Source organism: Chiroxiphia lanceolata, chromosome 16, assembly GCF_009829145.1.
Source record: "Chiroxiphia lanceolata isolate bChiLan1 chromosome 16, bChiLan1.pri, whole genome shotgun sequence".
NCBI classification, from domain to species: Eukaryota; Metazoa; Chordata; class Aves; order Passeriformes; family Pipridae; genus Chiroxiphia; species Chiroxiphia lanceolata.
The window spans coordinates 6,602,995-6,628,452 of NC_045652.1; the positions used below are offsets into that span (position 1 = coordinate 6,602,995).

Here is a 25,458-nt window from a genome sequence, read left to right on the forward strand (position 1 = left end):
GAGGGTCCTGGAGGAGCGGATCCCCCTCCTCAGAGACTCCAGGGCTCCTTCCCGCTGTGCCCGCACCGCGCTCCGCTGCCGAGTGACAGGTTCCATCTCCCCCCGGCTCTTCCAGCGGCAGCTCCTCCCTTCTGGCCAGATGGACAGCGCGGCTTGCTCTGGGGCTCGGGGGGACCCGGCTCGGGGCAGAAAGCAGCCTTTTATAGCCGGCCCGCCGCCGCTCCGCTCACACCTACACGCTCCGCTGCCGAGCGCGCCGCCGCCGCCGGACCCGCAGCCCGCACCCCGCAGCCCATGGCGCCGCTGCCCCCGCTCCTGCTGCTGCTCCTGCTGTTGCCCGCGGCCCGTGAGTACAGCCGGGCACGGTCCTGACCGCCGGGGAAGCGGCCCCGTCCCGCCGCTCCCGTGCCCGGGCGCTCCGCACCGGAGGGAGGGGGCTCGGCCGCGCCGGGGGGCAGGTGGGAGAAGGGGCAGAGGAAGGAGCGCTGGGGAAAAGCGATCACGGGACGTGCCTGTCTTCCCACGCCGGAGAGCACAGTCCCCGTGACAGGTGTCCCCGCGCTCGGGCACGGCTGGGTGGAACTCGCCCGAAGGGAGAGCCCGACGTGCCGCTGACAGCGGCGGCTGCAGCTGCCCCGCGGCTCCGGGCTGGGGGTCTCACGGCGCTGCTCAAAGTTCCTCAGCGATGCGCAGCTGTGCCGACGAAGGTCGGGGTTTGAAACCAGACTGCAGCTCGCACGTGCAGGAACAATCTACAAAGCCAGTACCTTCACCCCTGCTCCTCTCCGGGTACTCACTCGAGCGAGCTATCGCAGAGCACTCGAGCTCCAGAGCCGTTCAGGGGCAGGAACTGTGAGAACTGAGATTGCCTGCAGAACCCTGAGTTCTCCTGAAAAAATGAGTCAGTCTTTATAAATAAGTTATGATGAGAGAACGTAATTAAAGGACCCCTGCCTCATACCTGAGCACAGCCAATTACTCACTTTGCAAATATTTAATTAATTTTTTTGTCTCATATGTTCTATTTATTAAGCAGTATTAAAGACCAGTTGTAGTAATTTACAGCCCATTTCCTCATAGGTTTTCTGAGGAGTTCATCAGTACAGTATCTTAATGTACTTATTTCGTTCCCATAGTGACATGGTAGAACCCAATTTTAACTGCTTAAAATTATGTGGAACTTCAACTACTCAAAGCCTGGCTCTCAACTGAGTATTGCAGCTTGGTACTCCAACCCCAGGACACTCAGCAGGCAAGGAGCAAACTATTAGTAAACATCAACAGGAATCGTTTTAAAGTGATTAAATTAACCTCATGCTGAACCTTTGTGACAGCTGGAAGGACAAAATCCACTTTTCCAGAATAGCATTCTGCTGCCTCAATTAAGAGATTCTCTTTTGTCTTCTTGCACTTCTTTTTTTACACGTTCCTACACACCTAGCAAATTCACCACACCAGATCGTGCAAATAACAGGATGAGAGGACAAGGGCCCCAATTCAGTCCTAGAGCAGATTCTGGGCATGGAATGAAGCGGGGTCTGGGGGAAGGCAGTGGCACGATTACAGCCCACGAGGTAAGGTGCTTGCATAATGGGGCCAACCTAAGGCCCCACCAAGCTCCCTGCCCCAATTCTACTTCCTGACCTCAGCACGGCCCCATGAGTCCTCCAGCATTTTGATCACCCTCCAGACTTCATCCTTTGCATGGCACAGACCTCAGCCAGAGCAGTAAGAACAGCCATGGAAGCGCTGCTGTGCCAGCTCAGGGCGCTCATTGCAGTGCCTGGCTGTGCTCAGCCTGGCTGTGCTCCGAGGGCGCTGACTCAGGACTGCAGTCACCCACTCCGTGGGCAGTGGGCAGGGTGGGAAATGCAATCCATGTTTCCCAATGCTTGGGCCACAGGAGCAAAACAGGCAAATTTATCCTTTCGAAAAACTCCCATGTGACCACAGTTCGTGGAGATAGCACGGGAGCAGGCTGGGCAATAAAGTGAGGTGAAAAAGGTCACCCCTGATGGCTTATGAAACAAGAGGTAAAAATCTAAGCAAACACCCAGAAGTTTCTGTAAGGCATACATCTCTCTTGGAGAACATCAGAAACTCTGCTTATTCCCAAGTTTCTAGTTCTGAACTACTAGAGCACTATGACTGCACAGGGAAAATATCCCTACAGGAAATCTTACACATATTTAACATGAAAAAAATGTTTCTGTAGCCTTAGTCTTTGAAAGCATGGCTTAAAAATTCTTTTAAAACCCACAAAACATCACAGACTGCATTAGATGCTAATGATTAATGTAGTTATGTATCATAAATTGTGCATCTCAATAAAAATATGACTGTGCATCTGCAAAATTAATTATTATGTTTGCATTGAACCCATTGCAAAGAGTAAAATATTATAGGAAATACGACCTTTCACAAAAAAATTAATGCGTTTCTAATTTTTTTCCCTTTTCCTTTATTCACAAAGATAATCTGTTTATAATCAAATGGATGCTTCTGCTACCCAGAGCTGAAAGATGCCAGTAAACATACAGATAATATTCTGGAACAGGAGCCATGGCACAACAGATACTATTCACTGTCTTAGCAAGGAAGTTTAGTGCCAGTGGAGCAGTTTTTAAATGAAACTGCATTCGAGGACAGAGCAAGGAAGCTTTTCTTAGCTCCTCAAGATGTGATGGCTTTCAATCAATGGCCAGAGCTGCACGTGCAAGTTTAAGCACCTTTATTTCAACACCCCTTCTCTCCCTGGATCACACCTCCACAAAACGGGAGGGAAAGAGCTCTGGGAGTGGTCCCAGTCAGGAAAGCACCAACTGCTGCCTCAGGAAGCCTTGCTGTTCTTTCTAAAAGGGTTTCCTACCATTCTCATACACAAACCAATTGTATTTCTTAATGAGGAGATTTCATGAGGTGTTTAAATTCCATTGTTTTCAAGAAATTACAAGTGCTGGAGGTCATGAGCATCCCACGCGTTTCAAGTTACTCCGAGGTGCTGGGAACAGTATTTTTTCTGGCAGATTTTCCATTAACTGATTACAGTTAATCATATAATCTATTATAATATAACCTATTATAATAGATTACTCTATTAGTCTATTATAATAGATTATGTGATTATACAGATTATATAAAACCTGCATAATCATCATGGTTATTTTGTAGGAAAATAAATATCAAAGCCTTCAATGACAAAGTCTAAATACTTTTCTGCTGTCTGTCTCCCTCACAAGGTATTATCAGTTATTAATTCTTAATGTCTTTTGCAATCTGTATCCAGCACTGGGAGTTTAGTTTTATAAACTGTTCTCCTCATATCAAAATAAATAATTAGTTTAATTACTAAGAAACTGTAATCAGAAACCTCCCACTAATTTGTTTTGTACTCATTCAGCTTCTTAAAATGTGCTATAAATAGCTTGGAGCCAGCAGTGCAAGGAGATGCTGCCCATTACCATTAAGGGTAGCTCAACCTGCAGGAGGACATGAAGCCCCAAAAATTGTCACCCAGTGTCTCAACATTGTTCTGCTGCTCAGGACCTATTGCTTTAGTACTGACATGGGACAGTTAAAATATAGTTCCTAAATACAGTTTGTTTTGGGGAAATACTGGTGAGAATCCCTTAAACAACAAAAAAACCCAAACAAAATGACACAGAAAAAAAATATCCCAACCCCACCTTTCTAATTTCCCTGGAAATGACTCCAAGCACCCGCTCGTTTCCCTGCTCTACATCCACCACACCATCCCCACCAGTTATTTGTCTGCTTTGTCTAAAAATCAGGAAAACCAGAACCCTATCATAGAGGACATATTTGTTCCAATGTAAAGCTTACATTCTACAAAATAACAATGTGGGCAAAATTGTAGTAAACACTGCAACCCTTGGAGCAGCCAGTCCTAAAAATCTGTGGGCCTGGGCCACAGAACAGATGCTGCCCTTACCAGTTTTAAGACTGGAGATGACTGAAGTCTGTCTCTGTTTGCTGCCTCCATGGGAGGAAACCCCTGTAGCTGTTCTGAATGGTCTGGGGCCAACGGGACGGGGTCAAGCAGTGTGACCCCAGAGTGTCAAAAACCAAAACTCTGTTACTTTCAAGGACTGTCATTTATTATCAGCGCTTAAATATCTTATATTTGCACGTTTGATTCGATAAAAACCAGCTTTTTCTCCCCAGTTTATAAAGGTGCTTTCGGGGAAGCCCGTTCCAGGCACCGGCGGGGGATCCTGGAACTGGCCGGAGCCATTCGCTGCACCACGGGCCGCTCGCCCTTCGCGTACCTGCGCTACGGCTGCTACTGCGGGCTGGGAGGGAGAGGATGGCCCAAGGACAGGGTGGACTGGTGAGAGGAACTGCTCAGCTGAGTAACCAAGTGCTAAAAGGACTAAAACATAAATCAGGCCTATTTAACAGCGTTAGGGGACCGAGTTTAAACACTGTGTTTCTGTAGATCTATACGAGCGCTGATTGACTTTAACCCCAACTTCCCCTGCATTAACATTGGATTCACAGTACAACTGAGCTGCTTTGCTGGTGCTGTTCAACCAAGAGCTGAATAACTGAAGTCTTGTTGGACAAGGTTAAAGCTCAAACATTCAAAAAATCTCTAAAAGTAAAAATTAAAAAGGCAATTGAAAAATCTTGTGATTTTACTACCATGTCCCCTTTTCTTAGCATTCAAAACAATACATAAAAATTATGCAAAATCCAACCTGTTGAAAAATAAAAATAATCCTAAAAAACAAACCTTTCTATTTAGTACTAAATCTCAGCATATTGACTATCATCAGTTTAATTTGTAATTGAACATTAGCTGACAAGAAGATTATTTGCTGGGGTTTTTTTCTGGACTTTTTTGCTTTTTTTAAAGTTTCTATGCATGCCCTTGAGTTATTGATCTACTTCCTGGGCATGTGCTGTTCAACTGTTACATTCCACGGGATCTTTACACAGCAATTTGTGTGGTATTACCAAGTAATTACTTAATAAGCACAGGAAAAAGAAGTAACTGCAAAGTGAGAGCTCACAGCATTAACTTTTCCTATTGCAGACACAAATTCCTCAGGCAACCTAAACACCATCTAAATATCATGTGCCTACTGTAATATGGTTTTAGGCTACCAGGAGGAAACAGAAGGAATGAATGAATGCAGAGTGCACAGTTTGTGGATACACCCACCAAGTCAAAAAAGAAAGGGTGTCATTAGTTCACAGCAAAACCTTACAAGCTCCCTAATTTCAGGTCCTTGTTACCTCCCCTACTTGCTCTTCTGCACTTCCAATGACTCCACACCAGAGACTCCACACCAGACTCTGCCCCAGCACATTTTAATGTTTTAAGCATTAAAATGTGTCATTAATGCTCACCTGTACTGCTCAGTTTCACAATGTCATAGAAAGTCTATGACTTTATGACAAGAACAACTTTAAAATCACAATATTGAGCGATTTTCTGTATTTTCTCACAATACTGAGCTAACACTTCAGGTAACTGTGCACTCACATATGTTGACTGTTCTATTATTTCCCAGCTGCAGTAACATGCTGATAAAACCCACTGACTGTGTGATCATAAATCACCAGTTCTGTTCCTCTCAGGTGCTGCTTTAACCACGACTGCTGCTATGGCAAGGCAGAACAAGCAGGTTGTCAGCCCAAGACTGAGAGTTACCACTGGGAATGCAAAGACAATTCTGCTGTGTGTGGTGAGTGAGCACTTGGGGGGTTTTGGTGTTGGGTGTTGGGGGGGGGGTGTTGGTTTGGGTGCTTTTTCATTTTTACTGCTACTGATTATCTCATTGACTTCATAGAATAAAGGCATTTTCTCAATTATCTGTAAAATTCTGACTTTACCATCCTTCCTTTTGTGACCTTTTTGCCAGGATGCACTGTGCCTCCAGAAAGCACAGCTATGCCACCCAACTGAATGCACTTTCTTATTCTCAATCCCCACCTATTGACACACATAAGCAAACAAAATTCTGATCTACAAACTCCTATTACCCTTTCAGAAAACACAGCCCCAAACCTCCTCCTTTTTCTCAGCATTGATGTTTGTTGAGGTCAGTTACTCTGCATGTAATTTTATGCTTCTACCCAGACTGCAAATTAGCTGGAGAAACCCTGACATGAACTTGTTCAAAGCAAGTCTGAGTTTCTGACTGCCATGGTTTAAAGGACACACTGATGGCCATTCACAGGGAACACAAACCCCTCGAATTTCATAACTCCACTTAGAATTTGCCTGACCTGAAAACAAATGAAAGTTTTGACATTAATTCCTTTCCTCCTTTACATTCAGCCTTTACTTTGCCCAGGTGTCCACCCCACGCAGAATCTCTCCTTGCTCATTTCTTTCTCTGCATCAGATGCACAAAGCCTCTTGTCTCTCAGACTAATTAACCTGTCATGTTACAGTCCATCTCTACTTGCCTGTAAAGATTCTGCTTCTGTCCCAGTCCAGAAGCTGATAATATTTTAAAATACTGGCCAAGACAGTAGGCATGTTGTCAAGGAACAAAGATGAAACAAAGTCCCTGTCATACCACAAAGACAAACTTTAGAGCAACTACAGGAGAAGGAATAGTTCTCAGTTAATGTATTTTGGCTTTTTTATCCTATCATGTTTTCATGCTACTTATGCTACTGAGAAGTCCTTAGGGTAGGGAGTTGCAGCATCAACACAGATACATGAATGCTTCCAGTTCATGGCAGAAATTGAGTTCATAACAAAACTGAACACTTGTTCTGCTCCTGGACAAATCTCAAGCAGAGATCTGGCTAAGCTTTTAAAATGTTAAATACTCAGACAAAATGTAATCAAGGATTCCTCAGTTTACAGACAGTTGCAGAGAGAAAAAAACACACATTTCTGCCTTGGCACACTAAACCCAAAATACATTGCTGTGGAAGAAAACGTTCATGCCAAGAAGAAACTCTCAGGCCAAGAAATCTGTTAAGTTGCAACACTACAATTACAAAACAAATATGATAAGACATGGATTTTATCACACTTAAACACACTTTACCTAACTTCTTACTGAATGCCTTGATAAAAAAGAGGTGAGCAATTTGAGCTGGACATGGAACATTTTTGCATCCTGTGTATATATTTTTGGTGCTTTAGTAGATGAAAGGACATGTGATGGAAACTATCTTCCCAACCTCAAGCTTCTATAGCAGGAGGGAAGCAGGGAAGGCCACACACCACTTTCTAAAGAGGAATCAGAGTTGTTTTATTAAAGAACATGAAGAAGAATATTTAAGTCTTTATCTGACTATTGTATTTTCACCTGCCAAGATCGGTGATCACTGATTGATCCACGGATCAATTGTTGCTAAACCAAACCATTCTGTGTTGGCATTCCATTTGGTGTGTTTTATTACTCCAGACTAACATCAAACTTACTGTGTTTTCTTTCAGATTCACTAGAAGACAAATGTCAAAAAATGGCCTGTGAATGTGACCGGGAAGCTGCCAAATGTTTTTCTAAAGCTCCGTATCACAGAAAATACCTTTTGTGGCCAGACTTTATGTGTGGGGAGATCCAGCCTTTGTGTAGGTATTAGGCATCCAACATCAGTCCTCATGAAAACTCTGTATTTAAATCTAAAATGACTTTTTTGGGTCACAGTAGTGACAACAAATGATGTTGCTCTTTGTTGATGCTCCTTCTTGCCACCTCAGCCTCTCTGCCCAAGAATGGCCAAAGTAAACATTTATCCTCTTATTTACCTTGTGCAGTGCCCTTTTATTGACTAAATAGGAATCTGAGTTTATCAGATAAGACCTGACAACATTAATTTTGTTTATATTGAGATTCACAGATTTTTCAGATTCATAATATCACCTGCTATGAACTTTTCATCCTCCCTCCACTGGCTATGAGATACAAATCAAACTCTTCAACTAACATTTATCTTAACATCTGTTAACTTGGAACTGACTGGAAAAAATGCATGAAGTGACAGTGTCAGCACAAAGAGCCCTCTCAACTACACTAAACACTTACAATAAAAGCCTAATTTAACTGTTGCTAATTAACTAATTTAACATTCATCTTAAGCAATCCTACCTGTATTAAAGAATTAATTCTAATTAATTCTATTTTTCTAGTATTCACTTTTTAAATACAGTTTTCTAAAAAAGCTGCTCATTTGATATGGCTCAAGCTCCTTTACTCTATGTACACCTCGAACTTCCTGTAAGCACAGGGAGAAGTTCTGCCCTTAAAACTTTAGAGCCACCTTTAAAAGTGCAAATGCAAACCATCACCAAAACAGATACATGACAATGCAGCAGTTGTTGGGACCAACTTCCTTTTCCACAAGTGTTTGATCTTGGACAGCAAGAGTTTACCAAGTTCAGAAGTGTATACACCTCATCAGGATGTAAAGATGGTTCTAACTGGGGTCACTTCATAGGCTTTTTTAACTTTTTAGGAAGAGAAATCAGCACCATGAATTGCTGAATAATACACTTTTTCATAACTGCTAATTTTAACAGTTATAGAACCAGGAGTGTTTCATGTCTACTTTCACCCACCTCAACTTACTCAAAGACACAGGCCTACAGAAGAGTCTGCACAAGGCAAAACTAATGACAAGTACTTCAATATAAAAAACTCAAACCCAAACAAAATAACCCACTCCTACAATAGTGACGATTTCAAAAGAGATCTTTAATCTTTCAAAATATTCACAGGCAAATTTAAAGTTCATACCAATGATACAAATGAAAAAACCCAAACAACAAACCAATGTAGAATGCAAAAAAAATCTTTTTGACTTTTTCTTCAGTCAAAAAAACATACATTAACAAATGTCAGTCCTGTTTACACAAAATAACTTTCCAGTCAATATTTGCTCACGGATGTAGACACACATTGTATTGCAGCAAGATGTAATTACAGTGTCAGGTCACTTTTCCAAAATAATAATTTTTGAGAGAGAACCCTGAATTTAAGAATTAGCAACAGAATTCAAGAGGAAAGCATTAAAGGAGCTATTGGTGAGGTGTAACTGGTCTGAATAAAAGATTTCCTATGGCAATCACCACATTTTCCAAAAGATGAGAAAACTCAAGTCTTTGCCCTCAAGAGCAGGAATTTTAGAGCAAACTCTGCTGTGAGACTGTGCAGAGACAGTCACAGCCTTACATGTAAAGAAGACTGAAATAACTGATGTACTTTCAATATCAAGCCTATCCAGGAAGGGCATTCCTTTGGCAAACTTAAGTTGAGGAACACATCACTGAGATGAAATGCTATATTTAAAAAGAAAGAGATCACTATAGCAGCTCCTAATCCTTTAAGGCAGGCTGGAAAATACACAGAATGCTCAGAACAGAACAGAGAAGTTTGATCTGATCAAAAATAAGGCAAAATGACTGTAGGAATTTTACATGGCTAACACAGGAATGTCTTCTTTTTTTTTCCAATGGAAAATTCCTTTTGGATACTAGAGCCCATCCTCCAATTTGGAATCAACTGGTTTAAGAGTAACTTACCTTAAGGCTTTTTTGTACGTTAAATTAACACAATCCACCACTTTTGCTGCCACATACATAAAGAAAAGCAAAGCTTATTTCAAATGTCCATTTTTAGAAGCTAAAGAGCCCAAAAGTTCCAAAGGCAATCACTGCACTTGTGTCTCCAGATGCCGCAGCTCTGTAACCACAAGATCAATGTTTATGATGGGGTTAAAATACAAGGCCCAGTAAAACAAACAATTGCAGACAAACTGAGGAATAAAAGGCCAAAAAATGGCAACAAAAAGACCCTGGGTTGAGACTTTCCAGAAATGTCTCCACATTCTGTGAGGAATAGTCCTGTGAAAAAGGAAAGGGAGAGGCTTAGAGGGACTGCCTGGTTTGTTTTTACCCACTCTAAGAAAAGCTAATAGGTGTTGCAGCCTTAAATTATTTAGCCCTTACTTGGGATTACCCTTTACCTGTAAACCACTATTTTGCACTCCAGGAAAAGCTTTCTTAAAACCCAGCAGTACCAAACTTAAAGAGGAAGCATTAAGTCAGTGCACTTAGACCCCAAAGCCCAGCAGGTTCCAGTGTCACATTCCAGCCCTGCCACAGGTTATTCCGTGTCCCCTGTGCTCTTCTGTCCCCTGGCGGCTGGCAAAGGGAAAACCCACCACACACCACCACAAGAATTTCTCCCATGCAGTTTCTAAAACTAGAAATGAGACCACAGCAACTATCAAGTAATATTAATATGCTCGAATTACGATTAAAGTCATAACAGAAAACAGAAATTCCTGTAATTTACCAGAAATAATACCAGCATAGCTAAACTTATTTATGGTTCTGAGGACTCATCCTTTAATAACTACACTGGAAGCATATCATGACAAAATTCTGATGTATTTAGGCTCAGCTGGCAACTAATACCAGTTACCATAAAAGGCAGTTCTCACAGTAAGGGTTAGTATTTCCCAGTGGTTAAGAACATGTTTATTACTGTTTCTGCATTTGCTACATCTGATAAGTAAAACCAGCTGTAAGAAACCCTATCAAATATTCACATAAATAAAGGCATTCAGAAGTACTAGCATATGTAGGAATTCAGATTCACCTGTTCTGATTAACCTCAGAGTTACAGTCAGACACTGTCATTTCAGTGAGCAACTGTGAAATCATGAGATTGTTACTATTTATAAGGCCATCTACTTCCTACCCTCTTCAACAAAATCACTGAGACTTACTTCAATTCTCTTCTTGACCAGAGCCTCCAAAAAGAGAATAATTCCAGAACAGAGAGCAACATAGCATTCACAATTATAAATCTTGATGTCCAGTAGTGCACATCCAGCCAATCCCAAGCAAATTCAGCTATCAACTGGTATGGCAAAAATAAATATTTTACAATGAATTCTCTCCATTGTTTCCATGAAGGATCTTTAAGGTCCTGTAAATTAGGATAAAAAGACTGTTAAAAATGTTCTATTAAACAAATACAATACTGGCTTATTTCTACTAGTCTTTTGTTGAAAAGCTGTTGTTTCATACATTGAAAGTAGCAGATTGTCTTTACTATACTTGTGGGTAGATAATACTATAGCTCAGTAATTTCCATTAGATTAGAACATCACAGACAGCCAGACCTTAAAATGCCCTTTCTTAAAACACAGGTAATTTGAGTGAAGAGCTTTTCAGCTTTTCTGTAGTCTTGTGAACTTCAGAAGGATGACTGTCACACATTTGAAGTCTTAAAAGCCTTAAACCAATCTTATTAAAGGTAATGGTTCCAACTCTGGTGACCACATAAAATAAAATCAAGGAACCACTTACTCTGTAGGTTTGTTGTTTTTAAAGTCATAGTGTAAAGAGATGAAATGGTGAATAATTACTTTATGTTTTTATGCTGCTAGTCTTAAAACGCTTGTAATTAAAGCAAGAAGCACATTTAATGTTTTGAACACTTACCAGCAGTTTTGTGAAAACATCTTCATGCTTGTCTTCTTGCATAGGACAAATTGTGTGGATGAAAGGTAGGAAAGCTTCTGCATAATCAAACAAATACAGGTATAACATACTGAGTCTTGGAGAGCTCTTCAGGGCATACAGAAGAAAGAGGGATTTTCCTGGATTTACAGCCTGAAAGATATCAAATTATCTAGTTTCAATCAGTGAAAAAATAAAATGAAAGAGATATGCCAGTTCTTAGATTTTCTGACAATTATTTTTCAAAGGATCATTTTCCAAATACCACATTTCATTAAACTGAGCAGTTTTTCCAAGCACAATTCCACTACCTCAACACTCCACCTGGCTTTAAAAAATTTTCTTTTACAGATATTATTTTAAAAATACTTCATATATATGACACACTTAATATAAAATTTACCTTATATTCCCAAAGGTTCTGTGGTGGTTTAACACCTAAAGCTTTCACACATTCCAGCTCTGCCATGATGGCTTTCCTGTGGTTGCTGTTCTCTATACTGTAAGGCTCTTTGGTGAAATCCTCCTCTGTCAGTGTGAGGAGCAGCCTACAAAAGCAGAAGAACTCAGAAGGCAAACAGTGTCTCTTCACCACAAAGATATGACTCACAAATAAGCAACTAAATACCAAAACAATAAGGTACTGATAGAAGGCAGCACCTTTTGGATTACAGAAAGAATCACAGAATGCTTTGGGTTGGAAGACCTTAAAGATCATTGTTAAATTACATTCCATATCAAGTGTTCACACCAACTGCATCTCAGAGCCTGGGGTTTTAAATACTTCTTTTCCAGTTTCCTCTTGCCTGCTTTCAGCATTTCTCTTGGGTGGAATGCAATGATGCACATGGCACATGGATACTTCCAAATGAAAGGGAAGGTGGGAGTGGTGGATAACACACAATAGAATTTTACTCTCAGTATCATTTCAGTCTGCATTGCCAGCAATTTAAGAAGTTCTTAGAACATTTTCAAGTAGCTTGCTCAGTATCTGCTACTCAAGTTTTCACCAAAAATTGTTATAACTTCCCCTATAATGTATTCTGGTACCTTACAGAATATTCCCACAGTCCATGGAACACAGTACAGTCATTTCCCAACAAGCATCCCTAATGAATCTGTCAGCAAGCCCAACACACGACAGTTGTTCTTGGCCATCAGGCCCCTCACCTTCCATTCACTTTCTCCAGTAAAAACCTTTCTTTGTAATGTGAAGCCCATGGGCCCAGCTGCTCTAGCCAGAGGATCACTTCCTCAGCAGTCCATCTAGCAACAGGCTTGTGGACAAGATGATCTTCTTCAAATTCTCTACTACTCCAGTGATAGCCGAGTAGAACTACCTATGGGTGGATTAAAAAGATAAAAACCCCTCATCTTTTACCTGCAAAGCAAATACATTACTGATAAGCATGCAATAAGAGGCTCGGCATGTAGAATTTTCCACTCCGTGGGCCCTAGAATATTCAGGTTATAAAAAAGTATCTTGAAGTTTTCCCCACTTTGCCAAACTTCCATCTAAACTACATTGCAGTTGTAGTTCCTGACAGACCTCTGAAGGCCACTCTGCTCAGCTGAAGGCTCTTCTGTGCTGACAAGCTTTTTTTTATGTGCATGCAGTTGAAGAAGATTTGATTGCATGCTAAATGAAGGAAATATGGAAAACCAAGCAGATGAAACTTACTGCTACACAAGTTAAAGCTGTCAGAACGCCTGAGAAAAACCCTCCTCCTCGAGGATTAAATCTTCCTGTGTTCGGAACTGTAGGGATCTGGTCACTCCCATATTTTTGGAAGGCTGCTAAGCTGCGTGCTACATCACTGTTTTGTCGAATATCTTCTTTTCTTTGTTCAATGGCATCAGAAAATAGCTTTTCAATAACATCCCTAATGGGAAAAATATTTGTCATTGTACCAAAACCATTCAGGGTTCATATTCAGAAAAGGGACTAATTTTTGGATTTTTGTTTTCCAGCCTCAATTGTAGACTATCATCTTTGAAAGCAATGAAAAATCAGTTATTAATACTTAGTAAATTTAAATTTATATCAATTACTTCCAAACAACGTTTTGCTTAGCTTCTAAAGTTAAGATACCACGTAACTCCTCCCATGTATATTTCTTATGTAAAATTAGAATTCTGTGTGCTACTGGCAAGTCTTGATTATTAAAAAATGGTAAAAGACAACATAAGAGCCTACCCCCAATCCTACCATCTAATTATTAAAATATTATTAACCCAGATAAAGTATTATTAACAAAAGAAGTTGTGGGTAATTCAAAACATCAAACATATTTCTAGCTTTGTTGTGCAATAATTCCTATTACAGAAATAACTACACAATTATCAAAGATCAATCTAACTTACAATTATTAGAAAACAACCAGCTATATTAAAAGATTCAAGGGTCTCAATGCTAAAAAAGGATCCCTCCTCTCCATCTCCCAAAAAAATTCAGAAGAAACCTCCCCCACTCCAGCCCCCCAAACAAAATCAACCAACACACTCCTTAGTTCCATGCAGAAAAATGGGCTTGAACAGCTCAGTACAAGTGCAGAACATGAAAGCCTTTGGGATTTAAATGTCCTTGTGACAGTTCAGATTACCAATAAGCTACAAAATTCTGAGAAACTCAAGAAACCAGACAGCTGATTTCAGTGGTCTGATTTATCCAAAAATGGCTTTCACAAAAGAGTACACTCACCTGAGCAGGATGTTGACTTTGGGGAACCCTTCCCATTTTTCTCTGCATTCGGGGCACTCGTTCTTCTTGGACGACACCCACCACAAGGCCAGGCAATGCCTACAGAAACTGTGGCCACAGTTCAGGGTGGTGGGATCGACCAGGATGTCGTAACAGCAGTGGCAAAGGAACTCACTGACTGAGATCTGCCCACCCACGTCAGCAGAGGCACCTGTTTCACCTTCTGCCCTCTCCCTTTCCCCTTGTAAAGTCTCATCTTCTTCCATTTTCTTTTATGCTTCACGCAAACAGAAAGCCCTCTCAGATCTTCAAACCACGTAAGGCATTACCTCTGCAAAGCAACAAAATAAACCTCACTAAGAAAAAAGTTCTGATAGAAGTTTAGGATGGTAAGCAGTATAATTTCTCATGGCAATGCTTTTGCCGCTGGGATGGTTTTAAACTTCTAAGCAACACAGCCCGCCCCCAAAATGAAACATGATCTACTTTTTCAACAACATATTCATTGCAAACTACAATCAAAACCAGATTCTAGATGTAAACAGCTAGGTTTCATCTCCCTCTACTTTCTTCTCCTGCATTAGGAAACACATGAAAGTGAAACAAAATAACTCACTGACCCACATGACTTGACTATCTTTAATCAAGGCTTTAGTAAAAGACACCAATCAAAAGAAATATAATTAGAAAATACCATCAGAGATGGTATTTTCAAAGATAAAACACCAGTATAACATAAGGCTCTAATTTACTTCAGCCCTCTTCCTTCCAAGCATACAGAATAAAACATTACTTACAAAAGTCAACGCTAGACATTGCTGGGCAATGTTAAAAAGAAGAAAAGTCTGATCCACAAAGTCACATGTTCCAGAATTACAGAATTACCTGCTTCCACTTCAGTGAAGGTCTGAGCCCTGCATTAACTTTACTGACAGTTTTACTTCGTTAGTATTTCAGAAAACACACAGACAAGAAGAGGCTAAGACTGTTCCAAGCTTACCAAAGATACAAATCTATTTGCTTGATGTTCCTATTCCATTCTCTCAGATGGCAGTATCTAGTTTCTTAAGAAAAACACTGATCCAGATCACTCACTCATCTCTCGTGATACGTCAGAAGATACCAAAAACGACTCAATTTTCTCCTCAGGTACTACCAAACCAAAATATGACTACACTCTCCACTGTGTGGCTCCTGCTTACTACCAAATTACCTATCTGCCATCCAGATCAAGCACAAAGAGGTAAGGATGCAAGCCGGTAAAGAACGGAAATGAAAAAAAAAAACAGAAACGAAACAACAATCAAGTACAGAAACACAACAGTGAAAACAGAATCCTCAGACCGCTTACAAACCTGTATTTCCCGGCAGAGCGCGGACCGTCGGCTTTCTAAAACACAAACCTGAAACAGCACCTACGGGAGGAGAAATAAAACCAAGGTTTTGCACTTAAAAGCATTCTTCTGGTTTTCCCAGAAGGCAGAGCCAGCAGGATTTCCGTGGGTGGAAAAATATTTCGCCGCCCAGTCTCCACCAAACTAAGACCCAGCAGCAGCAGGACGATTTCTGGCTCCTCTCCTGCCTCCTCTTTCCAGCTCCGCCTTCCTGCCCCCCCCCCCCCCCCCCCCCGCCGCGTTGCTTCCTCCGCCGCGTTTCCTGCACTGGGTTGGGCAGGGCAGGGCAGGGCAGGGCAGGGCCCGGCGCAGTGGCAGCCCCGCGGTGCCCCGTTCCCAGCCCCGTTCCCAGCAGGAGCCGGGCCCGCCCCGGCACTGCCCCCGGTGCGGTAACGCCGCAGCCGCCCTGCCGGGCCGTCCGTGTTATCTACAGAGACACGCGTTCGCTATTATTTACATATCAATCCCTGTTCCCTTACTGCAATTCTTTTCGACCGAGTCCAAAGAAAAATGAGTGATTCATTCTGTACAACCACCTGAAAGGAGGCTGCAGCCAGGCTGGACTTTTGGACTCCGGGGTCAGTTCTAACTACTTGGTGTTTATTTTACAGGTGAAAGCAGCAAAGAGTTCCTGGATTTGTCAGCTAGGAATTCCTGGATTTGGCGGGAAATGTCAGGTTTATAAACAGCCATCAACACTTTAAAGTGCCATGAGCACTTTAACGAGAAACTGCAGGAATGTATGTTAAAAAATTGAGGAGTAACATGAAAATTTTAGGCTTCAGCCAATTTACTGTAAAATAGAAACATCTTATTTTAACTAATGCCTTACTGGCACCATTTAATCATCCTGGATGACTTGCTGGGACTACGTGCAGAATAAACTGCTTACACTGAAAAGGCAAAACTTAGTCTTGAAGAATCTTTAAAAGCTCTCTCCGCTAAGTCTGGTGTAATTCTTTATCTTCTTCTCTATGCCGAAACTGCCTCTCAATGTATGGAGACTTTTCCATTTGTTTTCATTCTGCTGGGATTCTGGAAAAGATGCTTCCCGTGCCGTGTGAGCTTTAACCCTGCAGCCCATTCACTAAACTCTCACAGTGTCCGTACCCACAGCTCCTGCCCTGGGCAGCTCCTCCTCCCACAGCGCTGCTGCGGGGACAGAACGCTTGTTATTATACAATTACGTGTGAAAGTGCTGGTTTTACCAGGAAGGCGAACGCTTCTTCCGTAACACGCCAAACCTTCCAGTTCCTCCGGACTTGACATCTTTAAGGCACCACCACCAGCAGCTCTCCTGGTGTCTCCTCAGCAGATTCCCATCCCTTCTTCCTTCCTGGTGCTAGTTACGCATTTCTGGGCTGAAAGGCGAGGGCTTTGTGGGCCGTGACATCTCACAACGCCCCACGGGAGAGCGGCGGGGTGGGACTCCTTCCTTCCCCGGGCAGCGCCGCTACAGCCGCTCCGCTGCCGCGGCGGGCAGGGCCGGCGACTGAGGGCCCCTTGCAGCCCGAACAGCCCGGCAGAGCAGCGAAGGCAGCCGTGTCCGTGCTCAGTGCGGGGCAAGGCGGGCAGAGCACAACGCCTACCCCGGGGCAGCACAGAGCGCTCCGTGCCCTGAGGGCGCCGCCCCGGCAGGAAATGGCGGCCGGGCGCGCTCACGTGCGCGCTCACGTGCGGCGCGCGGGGCGGCCCCGGAAGCGCTCGGCGGGGCCGGGCCGGGCTGCGGCGGGCGCGGGATGGAGGTGACCAGGAGCAGTGAGTGACCGCCCGGAGCGACACCCCACCCCTGAGCAGAGCCCTGCCGGCTTCCCTGCCCCGGGCTCGGCCTCTCCTTCGTGGCGAAGGGGCTCCCCGCACCTCCCCTGGCCCGTGAGGGGCTGCCCTGAGGCGGGAGGCGCGGCCCCGGGGCTGAGGGGGCCCGAGGGGCGCCGGGCTGCCCCGGGGTGTGGTGCGTAACCTCAGGTGCGTTTTACCCCTTTCCCCGCAGATTTTAAGGATAACCTAAACAAAGTGTATGAAGCCATTGAAGAGTCAGACTTCCTGGCCATCGATGGGGAGTTTTCAGGTACGGTCGCGCCGGTTTTGTGGTTGTGAGGTGTTGGCAATGTGTGTGTGGGGGTCCCCGTGCCCCAGTTCGCTGTCTCAGTGTTGGCTTGAAAAAAGCTAAAGCTGAGGCTATTGCAAAGTGATCGAACTACTCGTTATATCTGCGATAGCAAGGTTTTGGTCAAAGATACATGTCATGCTAATGCTGCTTCTACTCCCTCCCCGCAGTCATCTTTCAATGTGTTAATTGATCTTCAATTGCAGCTGAGGGGAAAAAAGAAGGTATTACATGTAATACCTTTATATGTAATATATCATGAAAGTGAAAGATTCAGATAAATGAGAAAGGCCCTGCAAGTATTTGGACAGGGAAGGGCAGCATTGAGAACTTGTATGTTTGTAAAATCCGGAGGGTGTGTGTGTCACAGAGATGCTTTAATAGGTACTTTGATTTTGGGATGTAGAGTTCAGTCGTCCATGAAACACGATCCGTGTGGATCTTGAGCCATGAATGTGATCAAAACTTGGTTTTGTTAGATGTGGTGCTTATGGAAATACAGTTGCTGTTGTTGTTGTGTGTTGTTTGAAGTGGCTAAGTCATTCCATAGATCCCTGGGCAGCACTCTTCCCATTTTTAGTTTGGCTTTGATCCTGCACTGTGCTGTAAAGCCCATCTATGTTATTTTTTGGAAGGTCTTTGCCTGTTACTGACACGTTGAATAGGAACCAGAGTGGCAGAACTTCTGCAGAAGAGCTTTGCTGCTGGAACACTACTGTTAAAATGGGTGGCTTTTATGCAGTAGGAAATCCTTCTGAACTGAAATAATTCTAACATTAAGTGAAACCATTTTTCTTAAATTATCAGTTGTTGCATTTCTTTGCTGTGGCTAATTTTGAAAAACTTACCCAAAGCAAAACATGTTCTACTTTTTCAGGGATCAGTGATGGGCCTTCTGTTAGTGCATTAACAAATGGCTTTGACACTCCAGAAGAAAGGTATCAAAAACTTAAAAAGGTAAAGTGTTTGCACTGACTGAAAGGAAAATTCTGGAAAAAGGTTAGAATACCTTAGTTCATCATGGAGACAACACAGGGAAGTATGTCATGGGTCTAAAACTGACTTACAGGCAGCAGATGGGATTTGCTTGTTTTGCTTTCTGCTAACACAAGAATTGAATGTTGCATTAAGCTTGCAGAAGTCATGGTCAGAACAGACAGAGATGATTCCTCACACAAAAATGAGTAAAGACGTAGATCTTGTTAAAGGATGTTGAGAGTTTGAACATTTACAAGTTCAAAGGGGGATTGGGTGAGAGGAATTCAGTGAGGAGAAGCTTCATCAGTTCAGGCCCTGCAGGCACAGTCAGTGTCTGTTAACATTTGAAGAAGTCTGTTGTATCAGAAGGCAGACCCAAATTCTTTGTTGTCACCTTATTAAAGCTTTACCTTAAACATCGAATAACTTGATTAATTGATAATTTTGATCTTTATGTTCGAGGGGGCTAGGTTTGAATGCCTGTATCCAGTGTAAGCCATGTGGATTAGAAGAATATTAAATATGTTGTTACATTTATTTGAAAACTCCTCTCATACTGTAGGGAATGTAAATGAACATTGAGAAGGACTGAGAAGCTGCTTTGGGTGCAGCATGTCCTGTGAGTGTGAGCAACAGGTGGAGAGATGGGACTTCCCTCAGTTCTTGTCTGTTTATGGAGTAGAAGTGCATACTGCAAATCATCTTTGGGCAGTAGTAAGATGATTAAATGCAGATGAAAACTAGTTGAAAAGCTCTGGTGTGTTTATTTCAAAATTACCAGCAAAACAAACGTTGGTTAAGAAGATTCAGTTTACTTAATTTGGAAACGGAGAGAAGTCATATGTGGATGCACCCTGGTGATCTTTAAATGTGTACAGGTCATATTCTCATGCAAAGTTTTCCTTTCCTTTCCAGCATTCCATGGATTTTTTGCTCTTTCAGTTTGGCCTTTGCACTTTTAAATATGGTGACACAGAAGAAAAGTATGTCATTCTCTTATTTCTTGTTTTCTTAATTGAGGATTTTCTAAAGCTCTATTGACATGCAACTCATCTTCTCCACAGGTATATAATGAAGTCATTTAATTTCTATATTTTTCCAAAACCCTTTAACAGAAATTCACCAGATGTCAAGTTTGTCTGTCAGGTTAGTAGAAAAACAAGTTTGATTTTGTTTGGTTAAGGTATACCTGCAGCAAACTTCACCTTAAAAGGTGGAAAAATAGAAGTTTCTGGGGTTTGGTTTTGATTTTTTTCTTGTAAGAGAAATAAACATCAGTTAAGAGCAATCCCTAAAAATGAGCTTTCAGGCAATGTCTTTGACTTCAGTTTTTAAATCTTGTTATGTATTACATTGTGTGGTTTCTGGAATTGGAGATAATATTCCAAACCTGGCAAGATGATTCTAGTTTTTTCCCTTTTCTCACTGGACTTCATGTTCCCTTTTCCTGTTTTATCCTATATTCTCATCTGCTTGTCTTACTTTTATTTCTTCCTAGGCTATTGCCAGCATTTTTCCTGTCTCACATTTGTTCTCCTGAACATATTGCTTCCTTTAGTTTCCTCTCTCCACATAGCTCATTCTTTCATCTCTATCCCTTAGGATATTTATTGTTCTATGGAAGTTCAAAATAAATAACAACAGTAATATTGCCTGAATTCTTGTTTAGGGTCAAAAACGTTGTTGCTCTTGACTTTGGACTTTGTATAATTTCTTAAAAAGTGTGAAAATAACCGAATTGATCTTTTATGCCACAGCTCCTTTTCCAAATGTAAAGTCTTTCTCTTTTGTTGCAGAGTTCAAGTATAGATTTTTTAGCAAACCAAGGATTTGATTTTAATAAAGTTTTTCGCAACGGTGAGTTGCTTGGGTTTTTTTTTAATATTTCTTTCAGTGTCTGCAATATTTATGATGACACCTTTCAATGTGTTCTGCAAGAAGAAAAAAGGCTGCTGTTCATGATACTCTCTTAACACACAGTGAAGTTGTTGAGTTATTCTTCTCTCTTTTACTGTTGTGCTGATAGTAACTCCCTTTCCAAGAATTCATTGTTCCATTCAACAGAATGGAATTCCTGCTTACAGGAGGGTTTGGTTGTTTCTTGTTGTGCAGTGGCAAAGCATGAATGGAGAGATCCATAGTAATGAATCATGTTTTAGGAAGGGTATCAGTGCACTGTAACACTGCTGCTGCACTCTGGGATTCAGGTGATGCAGGGAGCAAGGGAGAGGAGGGCTAAATATTACTGGGGTTGGGACCTGTGGCTCCTTGGGCTCATTCCCTGTCCAGTGGTACCAGCTAGTCTGGCATGTGCTGGAGGGAAGCCTGGATGGACACAGATAACCAGTGGGATGTGGGACAGAGGGCTGAAAGGAAGGGTTTGTTTTCACCTTCGGGGCTGTAAGAGTGGCAGATGCTTGGTTAGTGATAAGTCTTTGCTGAATCCCTACACATCCCTAATTTGTCTGTAATTATGATGAGCTTTTACTTTTTTTGTTAGGAATTCCATATTTAAACCAGGAAGAAGAAAGACAGCTAAGGGAACAGTATGATGAAAAGCGTTCTCAAGCCAATGGTGCAGGATCTCTGTCATACATTTCTCCTAATTCCACGAAGTGTCCTGTAACAATTCCTGAAGATCAGAAAAAATTTATTGAGAAAGTAGTGTAAGTTAAATTGTTTCATATCCTCTGATGTTGTTGAAGGTAAAATGTGAACTGTAGTGATATATTTTTGTATGTTGAAGCCATTTTTATTAGTTCACTGGGTTTAAAATGCTGCTCTTTTTGTTTTGAAGTGTTTTCTTGTCTTTTGGGAAGAGCTGTAAACTTCCAAAAAATAAAACAGATATAGAAGCAAATAATTATTTCCTACAGGGAACAGATAGAAGACTTATTAAAGAATGAAGAAAGTGAAAGTTTGGAACTGGAGCCATGTACAGGGTGAGTTTCTGAAGTTGCATATCTTCTAAAAATATTTGTTGTTTGGTCATACAGAATTAGGAGAGTGACAAGGAAGACTTTCTTTACTTGGGTTGACTGTAGCAAAATTTACATTTGATTGATTTTTTGTATGTTGAGAAAATGTGCCTCTGTACATGGGTGTCATAGTTTGCTGTGTGAGCTGTAACTTCTGCATGTAGTGGCAACATATTTGAGTACAGCCAAAAAATGTCTTGTATATATGGGCCTCCTCTTGCTATTGCTGAAGTTTTCCATAAGCCTTGGATATGCATTTTAAAAATAAACTTTTCAAATCTGTTGGACTACTACTTGTTTGTAGTTGACAGTGTGTTACTGTTTTTATTAGGTCTCCTTCCCAAAAATCTATTTAGCTTTGGGGTCTGGATGTTTGGAGAGTATGGTTGTTTAAAAAATTTAAAAAAAAATTGAATTTAGAAATAGCAGAACATTGTGAGATGAGGTGAGGTATCATCACTGTATCTATATGGAGTGATCATGGCTCCAGAATATTTTTTTATGAGAAGATCTGTGGGTAACTGTACAAAATGGTGTAAATGCCTTTGCAGCTTGGGGACTGGACATCAGAATTCAGTAAAACCCAACTGAGCCTCTAGGTTCTGGTGGCAGTGACTTTTGCTTTAAAAATCTTTCTGCAAATGAACATGAAGTCAGCTTTAACTGGGTATCACTACTTGAAAACACTCTGTAAGAGGATTATTAGTAACAAAATTGTCTTTTGATTTTAGATTTCAAAGGAAATTAATTTATCAGACCTTGAGCTGGAAGTAAGTTGCTGGTAATACTGCCTTACTGTATATTTTTAGTATTTTTGATAAGAAATCTGGGTAAGAGCTGATCTACTTAATCTTGGGGTGATTCATTTAGACACTGTTTTGTCCTTTAAAAGAAGACTTTTATAATGTTCTGAAACACTTATTTGTGATGATTCACTTGAATATTTTAAAGCTTAGTATTTATTTTATTATTCCTATCTGAAATGTCTGAATAGAACAGCACAGCCTAGAATTATGTGACAAATGCAACTTGCCAGGTTTTTGGTGAACAGAAAGTGCATGTGCTTATACAGATTGTGGGCTTTACTGAAAAACTAGGAGTTCTATAGGAGGTACTGCTAAGTTTATAGTTTTCTGTTAGATGCTAAGCATAAGCATTTTTGATAACTTATACTGCTTAAAAATATCCCTTAAGGCCTTGGGAGAAGCACTGAGGCTGTAGAGTAAGATTTTCATTGTTCTGACTGCTCTTGTAAAATGTGGGAAATACAGTAGAAGGCATTTTTTGTCCATTTAGCTAATTCAGTGTTGCAGCACTGAATCTGATCCTCTTGGTTTACACTGGAAGTGGATAAAATAAAGCTTCTATCTGTAAAATGGAATCTCAAGAAGTGAGCTTGAGAACTAATCTGAGAGGTGCATTCAAGAATTTTTCAGTGTGAATTTTTTAATGCCTGGGTTGAATATCTGTAGCTCCCAGTAGCACACAGTGCTGTGTTTGTCTGACACTTAGCTTTGCATCTGCTCTCAGTGGATGGAAGGAGGTGTTCTTGAGTTGGAGTTGGTAACGTGCTGCAGTGTTGCTTTCCATGAACACAGCTGTGGTCCTGTGTGTTCTGGTGAGACAAAGCCAAGCTGTGAAGTGAACATGAGATAATTAAAGCAGAAAACACTGGGGTTATTGATTGCCCTTGTGTCCTGAACTCTTCACAGGTCGTTTTCTCTGCTGAAGTGTTCTCTTGTGCATCAGTGTGGTGATGCATCCCAGGTTTGTGACATGAGGCAGCTTGTGAGGGAGGTGTAGGCTCCAAACTGTGTGAGGAGTCAGGGAGGAGAGGACACAGCAGTGCTTGGGGATGTGCTCTCCAGGGCTAATTTTAGGAGTAGCCAGAGGACAAGGAAACATGCTGGTTCTGCAGTGGTTGTACAGTTGTGGTTAGTTTATTATGGTGGGAAAATGAGAGTAATTGCTGCTTAGGCAGTAAAATTACTGGTTAAGTGGTAAAAGATGTTATTCTCTTACTTTGCTATCAGTTGGATTCTGTGGCTCTGGGTATTGTAGTGCTCTGGAAATTAAATGTGATTGTGGTGGAGTGATGCAACCCTGAAGCAGAGGTAGTGACATTTGAGTTAATAATTCCCATTGGAGTCTACTGTTAGCAGAAAGTTCAAGGTTGTTTATAAATCCTAAAATAAGTGACATATTAAAGGCAATGCAGTCTCCAAAGAAGCTGTCCTGTGGCTGCAAGTAAATGAGAGCATTCTCACCAGTATGTTTGGTTTGGATTTCTTGAAAGCAGAGATTGTAGATTGTGATGAAATATCTACATGATATTTACTTAATATTACTAAAATAAGAAGGTAGAGGTCCCAGAGCAGTAGGATGAGAAGTTGCATAAGATAATATATTCTAGTCCTAGTTACTCTTAAGTAATGTAAGGAGACCAATCAGATTAGCATGTTGCTTCAGATTTTCCATTATTTTAAATTAAAAAGAGACTTTTAATAGTTCTTTTGCACTTAAGACTTATAGTAATAATGAAACATGAAGTTACTGAATTGCTGTTGTGGTTTCAATTTGCTAAATGCCAAATTAATAGTTACTTATATTTACTTTTCATTTGTTTTGATGTAGGTATCCAAAAGGTATTCATGTTGAAACTCTGGAGTCAGATAAGGTAACTAGGCCTCTAACATTTGTTCTCTTTGAAGGAAATTGTATTTCTCAATTTTACCAAATCTCCTGACTTTTAGATATAACTTGAGCCTTGTTATGCAAATACAAAACATTCTAAATGGAATACAGTGAACTAGTTTCTAAATATTAAATCTGACCAACATATGGAGTATCAGCATGTATTTGTGTGGCTTAATATTATTCCTTTATCCTGAAAGGTATTTTAAGAGGTATCTTAGATATATCTGATGTTCAGTGTTGGCAAAATGTAGATTGTGATCTTAGAGGAAAAATACTGGCTTCACATGCTGTTGTGTCCTCACCTCCCAGCAAAAATCCCTGCTCCAAAAGATATTTGAAATAAGCTATTTACAAGGACATACTGGTAACCTTTCCTGAGAGTTAAAAAGTGGGCTTAGTGAAAGTTAGGTTTGGTGGATGAATGTAATACAGCTTTCTAAAGTAGACTTTTGGGAGTAGGTGATAAAGTGGTGCCTACAATAGAAACAGTTGTGTTGCCAAGTAACTGCTGCTGAGGTGACAGTTTTCTTTACAATGTAAATTTACAGAAACTTAAATAAGAGCTTCTCAGAGTCATTCCTCAAACTGTACATTTTCTGTTTTAGAAGGAGAGATATATTGTTATTAGTAAGGTAGATGAAGAGGAACGAAAAAGAAGAGAACAGCAGAAACAAGCAAAAGAACAGGTAAATAAGTTGCATTTCATTCATTTACGTGAAAGAGGGAGGGGGAGAATCTCTGCCTTCAGTCAGCAATGCAAAATTGTGTGCTAGGATTTGGTAACGTTTCTGAAACTCATCTTCCAAATTCTGCCAGATAACTTAGGCTTTGCAGTAAAGCTGGAAGAGCTGCAAGGCACTCTAGAAAATTAAATGAGAAATTGTGGAATACTGAACCAGTGTTCTGGAGCAGTGAATGCCTCCTTCTGTGAATCTGCTCTATCAGAGGAGTGTGGCCTAGGAATAGGAAACATCAGTTTCTTGCAGAAATTCTTGAGCAAGTTGTCACATTGTTTGCATGCACAGTCTGTCCCGGGTGTTCTGTTACAAAGCTTGATTGCTCTTAGTTGTCAGTACAATGTCCTGTGCAATTCCTGTGTCGTTTCTCCATAGAAACATGTGCTGCAGGGACTGCTG

General features: G+C 41.3%; 3 protein-coding genes across 9 annotated transcripts in view; 2 read left to right on the forward strand and 1 right to left on the reverse strand.

Moving 5' to 3' along the window:
- The first annotated feature begins 111 nt into the window (after window positions 1-111).
- Window positions 112-7,739, forward strand: PLA2G10 (phospholipase A2 group X). The gene is made up of 4 exons (XM_032703570.1): window positions 112-346; window positions 4,186-4,351; window positions 5,608-5,714; window positions 7,433-7,739. Exons 1-4 carry the CDS (start codon window positions 295-297, stop codon window positions 7,576-7,578), a joined length of 471 nt encoding a protein of 156 aa, XP_032559461.1. The 5' UTR covers window positions 112-294; the 3' UTR covers window positions 7,579-7,739.
- A 934-nt stretch (window positions 7,740-8,673) lies between these two features.
- On the reverse strand, window positions 8,674-17,228 carry BFAR (bifunctional apoptosis regulator). 5 transcript variants are annotated; one of them, XM_032703568.1, is made up of 10 exons: window positions 16,771-17,140; window positions 15,524-15,583; window positions 15,169-15,232; window positions 14,169-14,499; window positions 13,149-13,350; window positions 12,638-12,807; window positions 11,871-12,015; window positions 11,450-11,620; window positions 10,729-10,931; window positions 8,674-9,838 (listed from the first exon to the last, which is right to left on the reverse strand). In XM_032703568.1, exons 4-10 carry the CDS (start codon window positions 14,432-14,434, stop codon window positions 9,646-9,648), a joined length of 1,350 nt encoding a protein of 449 aa, XP_032559459.1. In that variant the 5' UTR covers window positions 14,435-14,499; window positions 15,169-15,232; window positions 15,524-15,583; window positions 16,771-17,140; the 3' UTR covers window positions 8,674-9,645. The 5 variants fall into 5 exon arrangements, with proteins under 5 accessions (XP_032559459.1, XP_032559455.1, XP_032559460.1 ...); XM_032703564.1 differs by lacking the exon at window positions 15,169-15,232 and having other exon boundaries at window positions 16,771-17,228; XM_032703569.1 differs by lacking the exon at window positions 15,169-15,232 and having other exon boundaries at window positions 8,674-9,677; window positions 16,771-17,147.
- Window positions 17,229-17,248: 20 nt separating this feature from the next.
- Window positions 17,249-25,458, forward strand: part of PARN (poly(A)-specific ribonuclease) — a 48,454-nt gene continuing 40,244 nt past the window's right edge. For 2 of the 3 annotated variants that reach the window (XM_032703577.1, XM_032703578.1), the window contains exons 1-11: window positions 17,259-17,320; window positions 17,553-17,630; window positions 18,547-18,626; window positions 19,563-19,630; window positions 19,712-19,793; window positions 20,444-20,504; window positions 21,148-21,313; window positions 21,524-21,589; window positions 22,357-22,395; window positions 24,260-24,302; window positions 24,928-25,008. In XM_032703577.1, the coding sequence (XP_032559468.1) occupies window positions 17,302-17,320; window positions 17,553-17,630; window positions 18,547-18,626; window positions 19,563-19,630; window positions 19,712-19,793; window positions 20,444-20,504; window positions 21,148-21,313; window positions 21,524-21,589; window positions 22,357-22,395; window positions 24,260-24,302; window positions 24,928-25,008 (783 nt within the window). In that variant the 5' untranslated portion in view covers window positions 17,259-17,301. Of the gene's footprint in view, window positions 17,321-17,552; window positions 17,631-18,546; window positions 18,627-19,562; window positions 19,631-19,711; window positions 19,794-20,443; window positions 20,505-21,147; window positions 21,314-21,523; window positions 21,590-22,356; window positions 22,396-24,259; window positions 24,303-24,927; window positions 25,009-25,458 lie in introns of all 3 variants that reach the window. The other variant, XM_032703579.1, reaches the window with a different exon arrangement.

Bases quoted from the DNA above. Each gene is read 5' to 3' on its own strand.
- PLA2G10 (XM_032703570.1), top strand. From the start codon at position 295: ATGGCGCCGCTGCCCCCGCTCCTGCTGCTGCTCCTGCTGTTGCCCGCG. The intron at 347-4,185 runs GTGAGTACAGCC...TTTTCTCCCCAG, and splicing joins CCTGCTGTTGCCCGCGGCCC to TTTATAAAGGTGCTTTCGGG. The intron at 5,715-7,432 runs GTGAGTGAGCAC...GTTTTCTTTCAG, and splicing joins AGACAATTCTGCTGTGTGTG to ATTCACTAGAAGACAAATGT.
- BFAR (XM_032703564.1), bottom strand. From the start codon at position 14,434: ATGGAAGAAGATGAGACTTTACAAGGGGAAAGGGAGAGGGCAGAAGGT. The intron at 11,621-11,870 runs GTAAATTTTATA...GATATCTTTCAG, and splicing joins AGAACCTTTGGGAATATAAG to GCTGTAAATCCAGGAAAATC. The intron at 9,839-10,728 runs GTAAGTCTCAGT...CCTTTTTCACAG, and splicing joins TGGTCAAGAAGAGAATTGAA to GACTATTCCTCACAGAATGT.